General features: G+C 39.3%; 2 protein-coding genes across 2 annotated transcripts; both read left to right on the forward strand.

The window, feature by feature from the left end:
* Positions 1 to 118: 118 nt before the first annotated feature.
* On the forward strand, positions 119 to 7,902 carry LOC310691620 (uncharacterized protein; the record flags this gene model as incomplete). Its single annotated transcript, XM_083471478.1, has 3 exons — positions 119 to 179; positions 1,970 to 2,931; positions 6,896 to 7,902. The coding sequence occupies 3 exons, from the start codon at positions 119 to 121 to the stop codon at positions 7,880 to 7,882; spliced, it is 2,010 nt and encodes a 669-aa protein (XP_083327604.1). The 3' UTR covers positions 7,883 to 7,902.
* A 5,685-nt stretch (positions 7,903 to 13,587) lies between these two features.
* LOC310691621 (olfactory receptor 14I1-like) lies at positions 13,588 to 14,577 on the forward strand (the record flags this gene model as incomplete). The annotated part of the gene is made up of 1 exon (XM_083471479.1): positions 13,588 to 14,577. One exon carries the CDS (start codon positions 13,588 to 13,590, stop codon positions 14,575 to 14,577), a length of 990 nt encoding a protein of 329 aa, XP_083327605.1.
* Positions 14,578 to 18,778: the final 4,201 nt, after the last annotated feature.

An 18,778-nucleotide genomic window follows, 5' to 3' on the forward strand; every position in this document is an offset into this window, starting at 1 on the left:
GCATTAAACTCAAGAGAGCAAATCTCTAGGAACACAAACCAGATATTACTGTACCCTCCTCCCCTTGCTGAATATATCTTTTTGGCCATCAAGGACTGGTTGGGTTTCATATGCTTTTATGGAGGACTATCCAAATGCACAGATAGCTGAAGTCCTTAGAGGAGAAAGCACATCTGAAGGTAAGAGAAAAAATATTACTAAATTAATTCATATAGTTCAAACCTTACCTAACACCATATGAGTTACTTAATGGATCTCACATGTATATCCATTAAATCACTGGTTGCCAACTAATAGGTCATGGCCCGATTCAGTATAGGCTGCAACAGGAGCACCACCACCATGCAAATGTATAGTACAGGATTAATCAATTGTTCTCAACTTTATGTGTGGGTTAAAAGCAGGTCCTGAGTTGGAAAATGTTGAAGTTTGTTTGTTTGTTTGTTTATAAGAAAATCTTGATGAATGTGAGATTTTTTTCCTGGGCATGGGAATCCTTTTTTATTCTTCACACACACAAAAATAAATGAGTTCTTTAAGTTTTAAAAACAGGGTGTTGTGTTGGCTATAATGCAGAACCACAATCAATAAAGCAAGAGCTGCCTTTAACATTTCAAACTGAAGTGAATTTGGGGGTTTCTTCAGTGGCAAAACATCCGAGGAAAGTAGGAAGAGGAACTTAAGGAAAGATTGAATGAGTTTTCGCAAGCCTTCCAAAATTTATTTGAAAGTTTCCATATGTATTGGGAAATTGAAAGGTTTTAACTAAGCTAGTGAAATTTCAGAGGAGGAAAGAGAGTTTGTGCTCCTTTCATAATATACTGTGGCTTCTCTGATGCTTTGATGGCAGAATACTTATTACCTGCTGCATCTGAAAAAATCATTAACTTTCTGTTTATTTTCAAAGTGCCTGGTTCTCATGTAACAGATTTTATCACATGGTAGATCTATTCAGCTGCAGCCCCATGCACTCTTAACTGAAAATTACATCCAAATTGAACATAAGTAGAACAGGACTGTATGTCAGTGAGTTGTAAGAACCACTTTCAATGTGTTTAGGTCTTTTACCCTCACTCTTCCAATTTTTCTCTCACAATTCTTTAAGCGCTTATTTATATAGTATTTTTCCCAGTGTACTTTTGTTCCCTTCTGATATTGTCCCCCTCAAAAATGGCATCCTGTGGGGGATAGTAGGTGCTGATATTCAACAGGAGAAAGCTTAAAATCCTTTGGTGTGCAGGGTTAGGCTGTGTGCACAGTCCCCATTTCTCTGTGTGCTCCTATCACTGGTTTGAGAAGTGGTATACACACAGCATAAGCCACAAGCCACATGTCTCTGGTCATTTTTAAAGAACTGCTGCATTTCCTCCCAAACCACATTTGATCCAAGTTGTGAAGAGTGACCTAGCTACATTTCAAGCTGGTATTTAGTAGACATCCTTAGCTGTTCTAATCCCACACCCAAAATATCTATCCAGTACTATAACTTTTGTGGAAACTTTTTGGAAACTCAACCTAGGCATTGTTTCTTGTCTTACAGTTGAGTTTGTTACTTATCTCCCTCAAAATTCTTCAGATGTTATTTTACATCACCCAGAATGCTGAAGTTACATCCATGGGAGCTCTGAAGGCTGCTGATGTCCTTCGCAACTCATGGTGCAGGCAAGAGCAATGTGTTATTTTGTAATTGCAACTTTTGTTTTGCAACTATTTTAAGACTGTTTCCAGTAAAAATTTGAAACTCATTCTTATGTTGGAGAGCAAATTCTTCTCTACTCTACACAAAGTCCAGATCGGGGATTCCAATGCACCATTTTTTTTGGGGGGGGGGGGGTTGGCATCCATCTGTCTTGGAGACAATGGAGTGCACCTCCAGGAGTATGAAATGTTAAATTCTCCAGGCTGAAGTGTTATATTACTAGAATATTCTGCTGTCATTAAAACTTTGTATTTCTGTTTCTTTTTGCAGAAAGCATGGACCAAAGCAAAGACCAAACTATAGCTAACCAATCCTTTGTTTCAGAGTTTCTACTCCTGGAATTCTCAAAAGTTTGGGAATTTCAGATAATACACTTTGTAATATTCCTGGTATTGTACTTGGCAATTGTAACAGGGAATCTTCTCATCATCTCTGTAGTAGCCTTTGACCATCGTCTGCACACCCCCATGTACCTCTTTCTAATGAACTTAGCCATGCAGGACCTGGGCCAAGTTTCAGTCATTATTCCCAAATCCATGGCCAATTCACTCATGAATTCTAGGCACATTTCTTATTCTGGATGCATTGCTCAAGTCCTATTCTTCACCTTCTTCATATCTACTGATTTTTTCCTCCTCATAGTCATGGCCTATGATCGGTATGTTGCTATTTGCAACCCACTGCAATATCAGATGGTGATGAACCTGAGAGCCTGCGCTGAAATGATATTTACTTCATGCGTCACTGGGTTTCTTTATGCAGGTTTGCACACTGTCAGCACTTTTGCAACTCCTTTCTGCTCCAATGTTGTCAATCAGTTTTTCTGTGAAATCCCACAGTTAGTAAAGCTTTCCTGTTCTAAGAAAAATCAAATTGAAACTGGAATTGTGCTGTTGTTTGCTCTCGTTGGGCTAGGCTGCTTTATATTTGTTCTTGTGACATATGTACAGATTTTTAGTGCGGTGTTAAGGATGCCATCTGCACAGGGAAGACAAAAGGCCTTCTCTACCTGCCTTCCACATCTCATGGTATTCTCCACATTTATGGTCACATGCTTGTTTTCCTATTTGAGTCCCATGACTAATACAGCAACACATTTAGATTTGTTTTTTACTGTGATATATTCTATGGTCCCACCTTTGCTGAACCCACTGATTTACAGCATGAGAAATAAAGAGATCAAGGCTGCTTTGTCAAATATGTTAAGGTTGAAAACATCTTCAAATAAATTTGTTTTTAGTTTTCTAATATAGAAATTAATATAGTCATTTTCTTTAGGTATGGATATGAGTGTCACATGGATGTTTCACATTGTTTTCAATGGGACCAAATAAAACTAAATCTGAATCCATCAATTGGTTGTTGTCTAACTATATGGATCTGCTGACATAAGGGTCTACATAAAGGAACCTCTACTACTTCTTGTCTTCCTGTGCATGCTTATGCCCTTCTAAATTTGTTCTTGGAGGTCCCCCAATGTCTCCAGAGTGGGAAAATGCATGCCTCCACCCTTCACTTCATCATAGACCACATTGTTCCCCAAGGTAGACTCCTTGAGCATTTTGTTGAAAGACCAGCCACACCACCACAGCTACTCTGCCATTGCTTTGCATCGTTCCCAGGTGTGCCACAACTGCAAAGTCACCGTCAACTGGCAGATCGATCTGGAGCTCTATGTCTCCTATGTGTACCTCAGCTTGTTCTACTAGTTTGACTATGATGATATGGCCCTGAATAGCATTGCCAAGTACTTCCTATTTCTTTTTGAAAAACAGCTTTGACATTTTGCAAACCTTTCGGAGGATTTTTACAATCAAGTGGTGTATAAATTTTATGAAATAAATAAATTTTTTATGCAAACACACATAAGACAATCTAATTGAATATTTGGTGTACATAAGGATGTTTATTTATTTAATGGATTTATACCCCTCCTTTTGGCGAGGGATTATACCAAGGTAGCAAACACAAATATATACATTAAATGTACAACAATATATAAATTCATAATTAACATTAATGGTTTAAAGTATGTTTAATTCTTCATTGAATAGTAGCCACAAATTCTGGTACTCACTAGTGTATTGTTCTCAAGACTGTTCCACAATAACTGCTCTTTGCAATCACATGCTTCCATTGACCTTCTATTTTAACATCTTTTTATTGAGATATAGGGAACTATATAATAAGTCCTATTTTTACTCACCTGTAAATCCTGCAAACAAACAGAGCAAGGAGAGATAAGTGCAGTAAGCTCCACCCATCCCCAACATTTCTATCGTTTTACCCTCTGACTTGTCGTGAAGGAATGGGACTGTTTAAAAAGAAATGAACATTTTGCAAGCAGTTGGGTTTGAGAATAATGGAGTTAATTTGCTTCCTGAAGTCAACCATGTATTGCAGGTGATCACTTCAGGAGATGTTAAAATGAGGAAGTAAAACATGGATTTGAGGCAGCCTGATCTATAAAGAGGATAAAGGACTCTAACTGAAATAATTTTGCTTAATGGAATTTTTGCAAATAGAAACCCCTTAGATAAGACTAGCAGGATGCTTTTATTGTGTTTGTACACCTAATTCAGCTGAATCCCAAACCAAGTGGAGTAATTGGGGGATACCATGGATTGCAACACTGAATGGAAAGGAAAGTTAGATGATAATGAAGGTGAGGAGGATAAATAGGCCAAACTTCATTCCAATTAACTCAATATTTGCCTTAAAATTAAGAATTCCATTGTCTAGTCTATCCATGTCAATAATGTGTTCTATTTCAAGCTAAACAAACCCAACTCCCTCAACTGTTCCTCATAAGGCTTCCTTTCCAAACTCTTGGTTATCTTGGCCACCATTCTTTGCACATATTCCAGCTTGTCATGATCCTTCTTAAATTGTGAAACCCAGAACTACACAATATTCTAGATGTGATCTGACCAAGGCAGAATAAAGTGATACTATTACTTCCCTTGATTGGGACACTATACTTCTGCTGATGCAGCCTAGAATAGCATTATATTTATTTTTTTGCTGTTAAAACACACTGTTGACACATCTTAAGCTTGTGGTCTTCTAAGACCCCTAGATCCTTTTCACATGTACTACTGGCAATCCAGTGATTTAGTGCAGTTGTTTCTTCCTGTCAAATGTGGAACCTTACATTTGTCCCTACTGAAATTCATTTTTCGCGTCTCCGCTCCTCCACATGCAGCTGCTGGGTGACCTTGGGCCAGTCACACTTCTTTGAAGTCTCTCAGCCCCACTCACCTCACAGAGTGTTTGTTGTGGGGGAGGAAGGGAAAGGAGAATGTTAGCCGCTTTGAGACTCCTTAAAGGGAGTGAAAGGCGGGATATCAAATCCAAACTCTTCTTCTTCTTTTTTAGTTTGGGCCCAGGTCTGCAATCTGTTAAGGTTATATTGAATCCTGATTCTGTCTTTCATGGCATTAGCAACCCCTCCCAGTTTGGTGTCATCTGCAAACTTGATGAGCATCCCCTCAATTCCTTTGACCAAGTCATTTATAAAGACATTGAACAACAATGAGCTCAGGACAGAACCCTGTGGCACCCTACTTGTCACTTGTTTCCAGGATTAGGTGTACTCTTTGGATTGGGTCAGCCAGCCAGCTACAAATCCAACTAACAGTTACCCCACTCAACCCACATTTTACCAGCTTCTTCCCAAAAATATCACTTAGCCAAAAGTCTTACTGAAATCAAGTTACACTACGTCCACAGCATTCCCCTGATCCACCAAGCTTGACACTCAATCCATCAAAAAAAGAAAAGAAAAAAAGGAATAAACAAATGAGATTTGTATGGCATGACTTGTTTTTGAGAAACCCATGCTGGGTCTTGGTAATCACATCAGCCTTTTCTATGTCCCCACAGACTGACTGTTGAATTATCTGTTCTCAAACTTTTCCTGGTATCAATGTCAAGAACCTAGGCATGTGCCTCATCTGTTTTCCTTAAATATGAGTTCCACTGTAAAGCCCAAGGATATAATTGTCAGATTCACCTTTCACTTAATTAAGAGGAATTACTCAAGAGAGAGTCAAAGTGCTAAAATTCCAGGATCCCAAGACCATTGTTTTACAAAATATACGTGGAGGCACTTTAGGGCACCACCACTACTCAGCCTTGTAATGGGGTATCTACACAAAGTGAAAATTCCATATAGATGAGGCTTCCCATTCAATCTGATGGTCATAGTGGATGGAATACTGCATTCGGCGACCTGCATTCGATTCACCCTTTAGGTGAATCCTAAATGTAATGTGACGATACTATGATGGAACGTATGAGGGTTGGGAGACCCAAGCAAATGTAAAAGGGTAGCTGATGCTGTCCACAAGCACCAGCCTAATGTTATCTGTCTCCAGGAGTCACACCATGTTGAGTCTGTTGTATGCCTACTAAAACACAAGTATTTTTAAGACTGCTGTAAGTCATTGATTCCCATTACCCAGATTGCATTAAAAATGTTGTTAGAATCAGCTTACTCATATTCTGCTAAGAATGTGTCAAGAATATTTGTGCAGGAATAACTCAGCCTTGAGCTAGCCTGATAACAAGTTCCATCCTCTTTTTGCTGAACAAGGTTTCCAGCTCTGATAATGCCTGCTTTTCCTCTGTGAATGTCACTTAATTTCTACATCCATGTGTATAAAGCTAAGGAAAGGGCTCCATATAAGCCTGTGTAATTTATACATCTGTGGAATCGACCCTGGTGAACTCCCCAGTGACTGTTGCTTCTTGTCGAAATAAAACTGCATTAAGCTTTCCTTGCTGTGTTCATAAAATAATTCCAACACACTATTATATTGTACCCAGGACCAGAAGTTCAAGAGGGGTTGCCATAATCTTAAATGCTACTTTTCATTCACCATAAGGTGAATGGTGACCCAGTTAGCTATTATGGCCCAAGTCCTTTATATTAATTCTAACACCACTTTGGATTACAGACAATCTAAGTTCACCACCTGCACAACTCTCAAAATACACATCTGATTCAGTGTTGCTGAGCTGTACAAGACTCATGAGAATTAAACCTTCAGGGTGTGATTAGAAATGAGACATGAATAAACTCAATGCTGAAGCTTACCACTGTTAGAACAGATAGAGAGATGTTGAGAGGATATCACTAAGATAGTTACAGCTGAATAAGAAAGAAGTAATGTGATATATTTCTGTTCACAGGTACCAAACAAACATCAGATAAGCACAATGTCTAACCAGTCAAGAGTGAATGGATTCCTTCTTCATGGATTTGCTGAAATCCAGCAGTTGCAGATATTCCACATCATCATTTTTGTCATGATGTATTTGGCGGCCTTCATAGAAAACCTTCTCATCATCACAGTCATCATCTATAGCCACCAGCTTCATACACCCATGTACTTCTTTCTGGCCAACCTGTCATTCCAAGACTTTGGCTCCATATCCGTTACAGTTCCCAAGTCCATTGCAAATTCATTGATGAAGACCCAAACCATCTCTTACTCTGGATGTATCTGCCAAGTCTCCTTCCTTGTCTTCTTCATGGTCTCCCACTTCATCATTCTTGGTGTCATGGCATATGATCGTTATGTTGCCATCTGCAATCCACTGCATTATGAGACTGTTATGAACAAAAAAGCTTGCATTCAGATGGCAGCCAGTGCATGGATTGGTGGAGTTTTTTATTCTACTATGTACACTGGGGCTACATTCAGATTTGAGTTCTGTTCTAATGTCATCAATCAGTTCTTCTGTGAAATCCCACAACTGCTGAAAATTTCTTGCTCTGACTCATATCTCAATGAAATTTGGGTTCTGATTTTTGGGTCTTCTTTTGGCTTCATTTACTTTTCTCTAATTATTTTTTCTTATGTTCAGATCTTCAGAGCTATTCTTAGAATCCCATCCAGCCAAGGGAAGCAAAAATTCTTCTCAACTTGCTTGCCTCACTTTATTGTTATTTCCCTGTTTGTGGTAAGTGGCACCTTTGTCTATTTCAGACCAAGTTCCAGTTCCCCATCAGCATTTGACCTCCTGGTTTCTATGTTCTACTGCATGGTGCCACCAGTAATGAACCCACTCATATATAGCATGAGAAACAAGGAACTGAAAGTGGCATTCTGGAAACTGATTACTAACATTTCTCCCCCAATCCTTCGGCAAAAACCGTTCTCCAGTGCATTTTAAAAAACCGTTTCTGTTGTCTATATGCCTTGCCCAAAATTTCCATTCATATGTTTGTTTACTCAGAATTAGGCAACACTGAACTCAATAGGAATTACTCTCAGGTAAAGATTGTAGCCATATAGGGCTTTAGACTGATGTTGTACTAAAGCTTTGATCCTCCCTACCCATTACCCATGCTAGCAGAGGCAGACAGAAATTGGAGGACCAATATACAAGCCAAGCCTTCTTTAGAGTGAATAAACTCCCAAACTGGGCAAATGTAGTTAGCTCACTGCTAGCATTTATATAATTGAATATAATTGAATATATACTCAGAAATAAACCTCATTGAATACATTTAGAGTTTTTGGCTATTGTGTATAGGACTGCAGATTTAATCTTTCCCATTGAAATCAGGAGGATCTAAAACTTATTTAATAAAGATGATTGTGTTGACTGCCAGTTGACTGGTAAATTATCACATATTAAAACTCATAACAATGTTCTCCCTAAAAGCTTATACAATGGTACCTTGATTTATGAACAGCTTAATTTATGAATAACTTGGATTAAGAACGCTGCAAATCTGGAAGTAGGTGTTTTGGTTTGTGAACTTTGCCTTGGAAGAAGAACATGTTCTGCTTCCTATTGAGTGTGTTCCATTTGTAAATTGAGTCTGCCACTGCTATTGGAAAGCACACCTTGGTTTAAGAAATGACTTTCAGAACGGATTAAGCCCATAAACCAAGGTACCACTGTATTTGTATTACCGGTAGTTATAAATTCTTGCTGTGGAAATGTAAGCCAATAGATAAAAAGTAATTTCATTCATGGGAGCTTACCTATGTACCCATTCTTGCAGGTGTTGTAAATTTCCACCAATTCACTTGTTTTTAACTCATTGTTGTGTATGTCATTATAGGGATGTTATAATGTTTTTTGTTTTCTTTTTATGTCACAACTTGCACATATGGCAATCAGCATTCAGAATGACCCTTGGGTGGCCACAAATCCCCTCTTGTGTTATGATTTCACATCCCAGCACTTCTTTTGACATGCAGTCTCCATTTTGCAGATGTGGGATTGGAGCCAGAAGTGGAGGAATGGGAAGACTGGAGAGACAAAAGGTCATTGGGAAAGAGCAGGTGCAACACACTCAAAGGTGTTTTCTATTGTGTTTCATTCCTTAAAAAATGAGGTGAAATGTGTTATCTATAGCCTTTATAAAGAAGTGGGAAAGTGTGACTAGAATAAGCTTGCCATAGTCAAAATATATGAAGAGATAAAAACAGTGCAACGTGCATTAGTACTCCAAATGAAGATGGGGGATTTTATATCAAGATTGGGGTGTCCCAACATGTAGCCTACAAGGCCATTTTTGGGAGTCCTAGGCAGGGCAGGTAACAGCAAGAGGGTTTTGGGGCAGGGTTGCTGGCATCCTGTGTGGGTGAACTGGTAGCACTGCTCTAAATCTGGTGCTTCCCCCCACCCACCAGTGTCAGGAAGGAGCAAGCAGAGAGCTAGGCGAGAGCTGCCCCCAACTCCCCAGAGTGCTGCTTCTGGTGAGTTGGAGGGGCTCCTCATTGCCTCCTGTTCACACAGGTCAATGTCGTGGCTGGGGGCTAGAAAAGGGGGAATCAGTGGGCTGGCGAGGAATGACAATTTGGGGCGATCAGGCTAGGTAGATCTTGGCTGTGCAGAAAAGAACTGTCTGGTGGGAAGAGCAAACATGGGCTCTTGTTCATAGATTAGCAAGGGGGGATTTTTTTTTAGATACCCACATCTAATGTCTCTTACACCCAAAGCACACACACATGTATCAATAAGGAAAGGGGTCCTTGGATTTGTGACTTTCTGCCTCTTCTCTTCACCCCCAGCAGGATGGACAGGGAGAGGGATAGTCAGGAGTGCAACTGCATGAGAGGGATGGAATGTGGTGGTAATTGTTTTGTGGTTACTTTGATTCCTCTTCCATATGCTCAGATCTTTCATGGGTTGGATTCTCTCTCACACACACTGATCCTGGATTCTCCCACATTTTTGTGTTTTGCATCTATCTATTGGTAAGGGAGTCACCCTGAGTATGCAGATTAAATTTATTTAATAAATGAATAAATACATTAAACCATTAAATTGTGTGTGGCATATATTAAATAGTATTAACTCTATTGTGAACACTTTAATTAATGACATGAAAATTTAATTCAGTGTGTGATCTGTGATTTCGGTATCAACTCTTGTGTCCCACTTGGTTTGAAAGGCTGGACTGCCCTGCTTTAGATCCTCAGTTGTGGGAGTCAAATGCAACCCCTTAGACTCCTCTACGTGGCTCTTGGGACACTCCACAGGCTACAAATCTTCACCAGTCACACAATCTCCCCATGCCTGCTTCACACCTTCCTGAATTGTTTTGCCTGACTGAAATGTGTCCTTGAGCTCTGTTAATGCCTCTCACTTGTCAGGATGGAGGATAGAGAGGGTAGTGTGAGTGTATAGAATCTAGCCTACTTTGCAAATGTAAAATTCACATTTATCCCTGCATCTAGTTTTATCTCTGGCACTGTCCAGCAGTGGTACCTGGTCCTGGTCCAGGATGTAATGTGGTCCTTGACGGAAGAAGGTTCCCAATCCCCTAGACATCCTCATCCTTTCAACACATAGTTGGGGAGTGGAGTTGCACTCCAGGACTGGCATCACATTTGCTGCATAGCCCCTCCTTCTGGCATCCATATGTACAGTGTGAAAATCAACACCTTCACCACAGTTGTGACTAGTAGAGGGGTTGGCAACATTGTCTTGGGTGGAAGGAGCAAAGGAGATACAAGTTCACTTTCCTTCACCATCTCCTGAATGTATATAGATAAATAGGGTTTTAAACCCCTAATTAAACATTGGCCCCACGCTGAGCTTATTCTGGACTGGATCCAAGGCAGCACAGGGCAGTGGTTCCCAGGCAGACACAGAGCAGGTCATCCTGATGGCTCCCATATTGAAGCCATGGGGCAGATGGTATTAGGGGGGGGGTGCTGTGGAGAGGGCTAATATTTTTTGACAGTTCCTGCCACAACCTGCACTGTGGTGGGTCACCTCTTTACAAAAGTATGCTGCTGGGACTGGGTGAGTGGCCATTTCTGATTCCACCCATTGCTGAAAGATTGCTCAGCAGTAGTCAATGGGGCAGCATGGTAGGATGGGGAAATTAGAGGTCTGCTGAGGAATGCCTGCAAATGCATACAAACACAGGCAGAAATATTAGCAAACTGAAATTAGCTAATAGGCATATATCTTCTGGTTCGCCAGAAGCGGCTTAGTCATGCTGGCCACATGACCTGGAAGCTGTATGCTGGCTCCCTTGGCCAATAAAGTGAGATGAGTGCCACAACCCCAGAGTCGGTCACGACTGGACCTAATGGTCAGGGGTCCCTTTACCTTTACCTTTATGTACCTTCTGTCCTCCATTTTTTCAGAAAAAATGTTGAACCGAATAACAAGTTGAATGCATTTCCTGAATGTCTCTATTGCTAGTCTCTGCTGAACTCCAGGGAGCAAATCTCTAGGAACACAAAACAGATATTAGTACAATCTCCTCCCCATGTTGAAGAGGTGATTACTGGCATCAAAGCCTGATTGATTTTCATATATTTTCATGAATGACTATCCAAATACAGTTAGCTGAAGTCAATAGAAGAGAAAGTGCTTTTGAAGGTAAGAGGAAAAAAATAATTTATATAGTTAAAATATTACTTAACACCATAGGAGTTACTTAATTGATCTCACATATATATTCTCTAAAGTTTCTATTTAGGAAAATACTGCATTGAATCTGTCCACACACACCCTTCTTTCTGGACACTTGAATATTTTTGGTATTTTATTCTTCACGAAAAATGTGAAATCTTTTACTGAAAAAAACAATGTATTATACAATGTAGGACCACAATGAAAAAACAAAAGCTGCCTTCAAAATTCCAAACTAGATTTATGTTCTCAGTGAATTTGGGGATTCCTCTAGATAATTTTTTAAAAAAAAAAAAAAAAAAACTTAGTGGGGAACAGTGGGGAAGATGAAATTGGTTTCCTCAAGATTTCCAACATTTCTTAGTAGAATTCCATAGACCAATTGCTTGTTTGTGGATTTTGCAAGCATAGCATTCAAAATAAATTCAAGGATTCTCCTCAGGCAAAATTTATAAGGAATGTAATGGGAAACCAAAATGTTTTTTACACGGCTAGTGAAATTTCTGAGTATTAATTGGAGTTTATGCAACTTTTGTAAATACAATATGACTGTGTACATTAAGTGCTTTTCTAGTGCTTTGATGCTAGGATGCTTATCATATGTAAAGCCTGAAAAATCATTAATTTTCAACGTATCTGGTTTCCATGGAACAGACCTTTCCCATTTTGGTTCTGTTGTAGTCTCATGCACAATTAGCTGGAACTTAGAACTTATCCACACTTACATTTTGCCCTACTCTTTTCAGGAACAAGCCAACACTTTAAAGCTCCATGTCCAAGCACTCTCTCTTTCACCCCTGAGCTTTGCCCATGAAAATCTACTCTTTAAAGCTGAAGTGCAACAAATGGCAATTTGGATTTTCCATGGATTGCTGTTTGCTGCTACTTAGCTTTACAGAGCAAGTTTACATGGGGAATACAATTGAGCAAAAAAAAAGAAGTTGGCGATGATAATTATACCCTACCCACCTGGGTGGAAAGAACCAGTGGCAGTCAACCAGAAATTTGTCTACCTGAGTTAATGGAAGTGGTCTCAGAGTTGGAGTTGGAGACCTCCAGGATGATTGTGGTGGGGGAATTCAATACCCATCAAAAGACTAGCTTGTTTGTGCTGGTTCAGGGCTTCATGGCCACTATGGCAGCTACGGGGCTGCTCCAATATGTCATTACTACATCACATGCATCAGGACATATTCTGCATTTGGTCCTGACAGCCATGCGGGAGGGCAATGATCTGAAACATCTTAACCCTTATCATGGTCATGTCTTTTCCTGTTGAGATTAAACAATTTAGTAGCTCTTTCCCTTGGAAAGGGGGGGCTATTAAAATGTGCACCCCCAATTGTAGTGGTTTCTGGTGAATTTCTGAAGGTTTATGGGAACGATAGCTGCTCCTTCCAAAGCCATAGTTGATCTATGGAACTGAGAAATAACAAAGGCCTTTTCCAACGGGCAGAATTCTTGTAGCTCCTTGGTTTACATTTGAGCAGAGGTATAGGTAGGTAGTTGCACGGTAGATCAAATGTAAGTGAAGAAAATCTCATTATGACCTTATTGGACACAAATGACACTGCTGGGAGCCATAATTAGGAAATTTTGTGCCATTAGTATGTGGATGACACTTGGGTTTATCACTTTGTTCCATCTAAAACAGGAGATGTGGTTCAGGCGCTATACCGGTGCTTGGAGACAATGATGGGCTGGATGTGGGCCAATAAATTGAAGCTGAATCTTGAAAAGACAGAGGTGACATGTGCTCTGAGTTCTCAAGTCTAGGAGATTGGGGAATGGCCTGTTCTGGAAGGAGGAGGTCTATAGTTTGGACGTGCTTCATTGTCACTGGACGTTCAGTTAGCCTCAATGATTAGGCACAACTATTTCTAGCTCTGTTTTATTTGTCTCTTATAGCACTTCTTAGACAGCATTATATTATTACAATATTCTGTTGAAATTAAGAGATACCACTTCTAATTCTTTTTACAGATAGCATGGATGTTAGCAAGGATCAAGCCATCGCTAACCAAACTACTGTTTCAGAGTTTCTGCTTCTGGAATTCTCAAAAGTTCAGAAATTACAAATTCTATACAGCTTCCTGTTCCTGGTATTGTATTTGGCAACTGTAACAGGGAATCTTTTAATAATCTCTGCAGTAGCCTTTGACCACCACCTGCACACCCCAATGTATATCTTCCTGTTGAACTTGGCCATGCAGGACCTGGGCCAGGTTTCGGTCATTATCCCCCAATCCATGGCCAATTCCCTCATGAATACTAGACACATTTCTTATTCCGGATGTGTTGGTCAAGCCCTATTCTTCACCTTCTTCTTATCTACTGATTTTTTCCTCCTCATAGTTATGGCCTATGATCGGTATGTTGCTATCTGTAATCCACTGCAATACCAGGTGGTGATGAACAGGAGAGCCTGCACTGAAATGATCCTTACTGTATGGATCACTGGGTTTCTTTATGCAGGTTTGCACACTGTCAGCACTTTTGCAACTCCTTTCTGCTCCAATGTTGTCAATCAGTTTTTCTGTGAAATCCCACAGTTAGTAAAGCTTTCCTGTTCTAAGAAAAATCAGATTGAAACTGGAGTTCTCCTCTTGTTTTCTCTCATTGGGTTAGGCTGTTTTATATTTGTTCTTGTGACATATGTACAGATTTTTAGTGCGGTGTTAAGGATGCCATCTGTACAGGGAAGACAAAAGGCCTTCTCTACCTGCCTTCCACATCTCATGGTATTCTCCACATTTATGGTCACAGGCTTGTTTTCCTATTTGAGTCCCATGACTAATACAGCAACACATTTAGATTTAATTTTTACAGTGATATATTCCATGGTCCCACCTTTGCTGAACCCACTGATTTACAGCATGAGAAATAAAGAGATCAAGGCTGCTTTGTCTAATTTGTTAAGACTAAGGACCACTTCCAATAATATATTATTTAGTTTTCTTCTCTGTGTGTGGATTTAAGTGGCACCCTGATTTTTCACATTGGTATCAATGGGAGCACTTCACTTCATCACAATTACAGATGGAGATTAAAAAAAAAAATTACTGAGAAACTACCCAGGTCACCCTTTTCAAACCAAAGTCTGGAATTAAATAAAGCTGTTGTTCAAAATGTGCACTTGTTTTATTTTTTTCATGCAGTTCTCAAACTCTATTTCTCCCACTAAAAAAAAGTAACCATAGGGCAAAAGTTGGAGCATCACCACTGACACTTATTTTGAAGAACAGAACATGACACTTAGGGCCAAACTAGTTGTGATGCTAAATATGTATTAGGAATCAGTGTGTGTGTGTTTGTGTGTGTGTTTAATTAGTAGCATGGCAGATTTGAGGTCTGCTACATTTGGGGAGGGGAGTTTTAACTCCTTCCCCACCTACACATTCCTACCCATCCCCAGTGTTTCCCTTCCCCAAGTTGCTTTTGGCTTATAAAGGAACATTCTCATATATGCCAATGGAAACATTCCTTCCAGGTCTAATGGCAAATTGGAGGGAGTGATTTTTATCAGGACCTTGACCTTTGATGAAAGACATTAACCCTCTCTTTCCTGTGTGTTGCAGTCCTAATGAAAACCATTCCCTTCCACACCTGCAATTAACAGCTGCTTGGTTCAGTGCTTAGATAGAAATTTGAAATCATTAACTCTATTCAGTCATGTGTTGAAATGATTATTTTAGTATTCTGCTGCCTGTTATTATGCTTTTTAAAAATGTAAAGGTAAAGGACCCCTGACAGTAAAGTCCACTCGCGAACGACTCTGGGGTTGCAGTGCTCATCTTGCTTTACTGGCTATGGGAGCCAACGTTTGTGTGTAGACAGTTTTTCTGGGTCATGTGGCTAGTATGACTAAGCTGCTTCTGGAAAAACCAGAGCAATGCATGGAAACACCATTTACCTTCCCGCCGGAGTTGTACCTATTTATCTATTTGCACTTTGGTGTGCTTTCAAACTGCTAGGTTGGCAGGAGCTGGGACCAAACAAAGAGAGCTCACCCCGTCGTGGGGATTTGAACCGCCAACCTTCGGTTTGGCAAGCCCTAGGCTCAGTGGTTTACACCACAGCGCCACCCGCGTCCCTTCATTATGCTTTGTAATATGTTTTTATTATTGATGCTCCATAACATGTGTTCTTAGTGCTATCCCTGGTCCTGAGATCTTTTGATAAAGGGTGTTATAAACAGTAATATAATAATAATGTGTTCAATTCACCAGCTAGAGTGCACACATTATCTCTGTAGAGACGTTAGAGCATATCTGTATAAAAATTCTATGACCAACCACAGTTTAAGGGGAAAGCTTTGCTGTTGGTGAAATGTGTTGACAAATGCAATGGACATCTGCAATTTGGTGAATGTTAACCTTCATTGACAATTCCAGCCATTTTAGGAGACAACATAAAATTTCAGAAATTTCTGCAACCTTGTAGGAAGTCACACTTCAACTAATTAAATAATTTATAAAGGTAATGTATCTTTATAAAATCTTGGTAAACAATGTAAAAACACTTTGTGACATGCTTATTTCTTACATTAAGACTGAACTCTTATGGACAGTTACCTGGGACTATTAACCATTGAACGAATGGGACTGACTTCAGATGCATATCGTATTGTGACATAATGCATTCCAAAGAAGCACCACTCCAGGAAAACAACAAAATGCATCCTCACTGCAATAATTTATGAGTCAGTGTCAATAAATATCATACAAAAAGCAGGATTCAATGAAAATTTTCATTATATAAACAGCTGATTAAGAAACAATAGGACTACAGAGCTGGGTGGTTGCCTATGTTACAAATAAAACAGGAACTAAGAATATATATTAATTAAGAACAGTTACTGATAAAATGACTTGTTTTATCATGTATTATTTGTGTTAGCTGTGTGGAACACATTCATAAAAATAAAATGGACTGGATTGAAATATATGGTAGCACTGCAGTAAAACCACTGCCCCCATTTCAAATCCTAGTGTAGGACCACTGTTCCAACTCAATACATACCATAGTAGATACATTTTTTCCCTAAGGTTCTTGGTTGCTTCCATTATTTCGATTTCTTAGCTGCTCCCTGTGATTCAGCTCAGGCTTCAGCAAAATAATATAGCATTTGGGAGAGAAGATACAGCCTAGTAACCCAGCACTGGAAGCTAAAATAGAGAAGATCTCCACAGCCACCATGTATTTGCCTTTGGTGCTCAGGTACGTTGGTACAAATGACACCCAAACACTGCAGAACACTAGCATACTAAAAGTGATGAACTTGGCTTCATTAAAACTATCTGGCAACTTCCTGGCTAGGAAAGCCACAGTGAAGCTTATAACAGACAGAAGTCCCATATAGCCCATGACAATGTAAAACATGTTGACATATCCTTCATTACATTTTATGATGATCTTCCCTGCTAGTGACTGCATGTCAACATCTGGAAAGGGGGGAGAGATTCCTAGCCACACTGCACAAACGACTCCTTGAACAAGGGAACAGGAAAGAACAATTGAACCTGTCATTGTTTTTCCCACCCATTTCCTCATGCTGGATCCTGGCTTGGTGGCCTTGAAGGCCAAAACCACAATGATGGTTTTGGCCAACACAGAAGAAACAGCCACTGTGAAGATGATGCCAAAAGCTGATTGTTGTAGAAGACAGGTCACCTTCTTCGGTTTTCCGAGAAATAAGAAAGAACAGAGAAAGCAAAGCAGGAGAGAGATCAGAAGAGTATAGGTGACATCCCGGTTGTTGGCTTTGACTATGGGGGTCTCTTTGTGCTTAATAAAAGTTCCTAGCACCAAAACTGTGATCAGGGAAAACATAGCTGAGAGTGAAGCTAAACTAATCCCTAATGGTTCTTCATATGACAGAAAGCTCACAGCTCTGGGAATGCATCGATCTTGGCCTTTGCTTGGGTGCTGATTTTCTGGGCATCTGAAACAATTGTCCATGTCTGGGGGGTAGAAAAATATTTTAGTGCCAACTCATGTAAGACCTTTGGGGAAAATATCATAATTACTTCTGAGGTGGATATGCTGCTCACAGAGAGTTCTAGTTTTTCATTCCATGTACAGAATTGGTTATGTGAGAAGACATTTTAATATTAAACATAGAATCATAGAATTTTAGAGTTGAAAGGGACCCAAGGGTCATATAGTCCAACCCCCTGTAATGCAAAAATATTTTGCCCAATGTGGGGCTCAAACCCACAATTTGAAGACTGGGGACTCATCTATACAGTTGCAGATAAAATGTTTTAAATGTCTTGTAAAGTGCAATATACACATGGGACACTAAATGGCGACAGTGAGCTATACTAAATTTAATTTATTTTTCAAAACATTTTTTTTAAAAAAAAACATTTTCACAATGTTTTTTATATGTGTATATATTCTACCTAAGAGTCTTATGCTCTACCAACCTATATTCCAGAAAGCTTATGAATAACAGTATGTAGTGATTATTATTATCATTCTTAGAAGTGATTGAATAATATTATTTTTATGCTAGTTCTTTATACTGATTAATGCACATTTAACCCTTTACTTTGTGTTTTAGCAAATCCTCAAGTGCATTTTTGTCTGTTTCATTTATTGAATGCTGCCTTGAGCAGGAATAGCAACTCTAAAATAAATAAATAAATTAGTCTGCCGCTAGGTTTTTTGCTATAGTTTTTAATTTTCTTTGCACACTCTTATTTAATTAATTTGAGTTACTACTGTTATTTTAATTGTTGCAATCCATTTTGAGATGGATTTATGGCAGGCTAAAAAGATTCTGCAATAAATAAATAAATACATAGGGTGACAACACACACATAATTCTGCATGTATTCATTGTTGCAGGACATTCTAAGCAGGGTTTCTAAGGTATTTGTAGAATGCAGACAGAAGCAGGTGCAATGTTTGCCATTTATGGATTCTAAGCTGGAGACACTCATGACAATTTGGCTTGTTTTCATTATGTTGGAGTGATTTCTCTTTCTACACACATTGACAATATAGTCTGTGACGGCAGTACATGATTCTTGACTAATTGTCTGGGTTGGTCAGTTACAGTTAATCATGGAATTCTAGATTTCCCAATAATATTGTCAGATAAAGTCTGATTCACACATCAATGTACCACATGAATTCTCTTATAATTTGATGACCTACAGATAAATGTGT

This window comes from Podarcis liolepis (assembly GCF_965112155.1).
Source record: "Podarcis liolepis genome assembly, chromosome: 13".
NCBI lineage: Eukaryota > Metazoa > Chordata > Lepidosauria > Squamata > Lacertidae > Podarcis > Podarcis liolepis.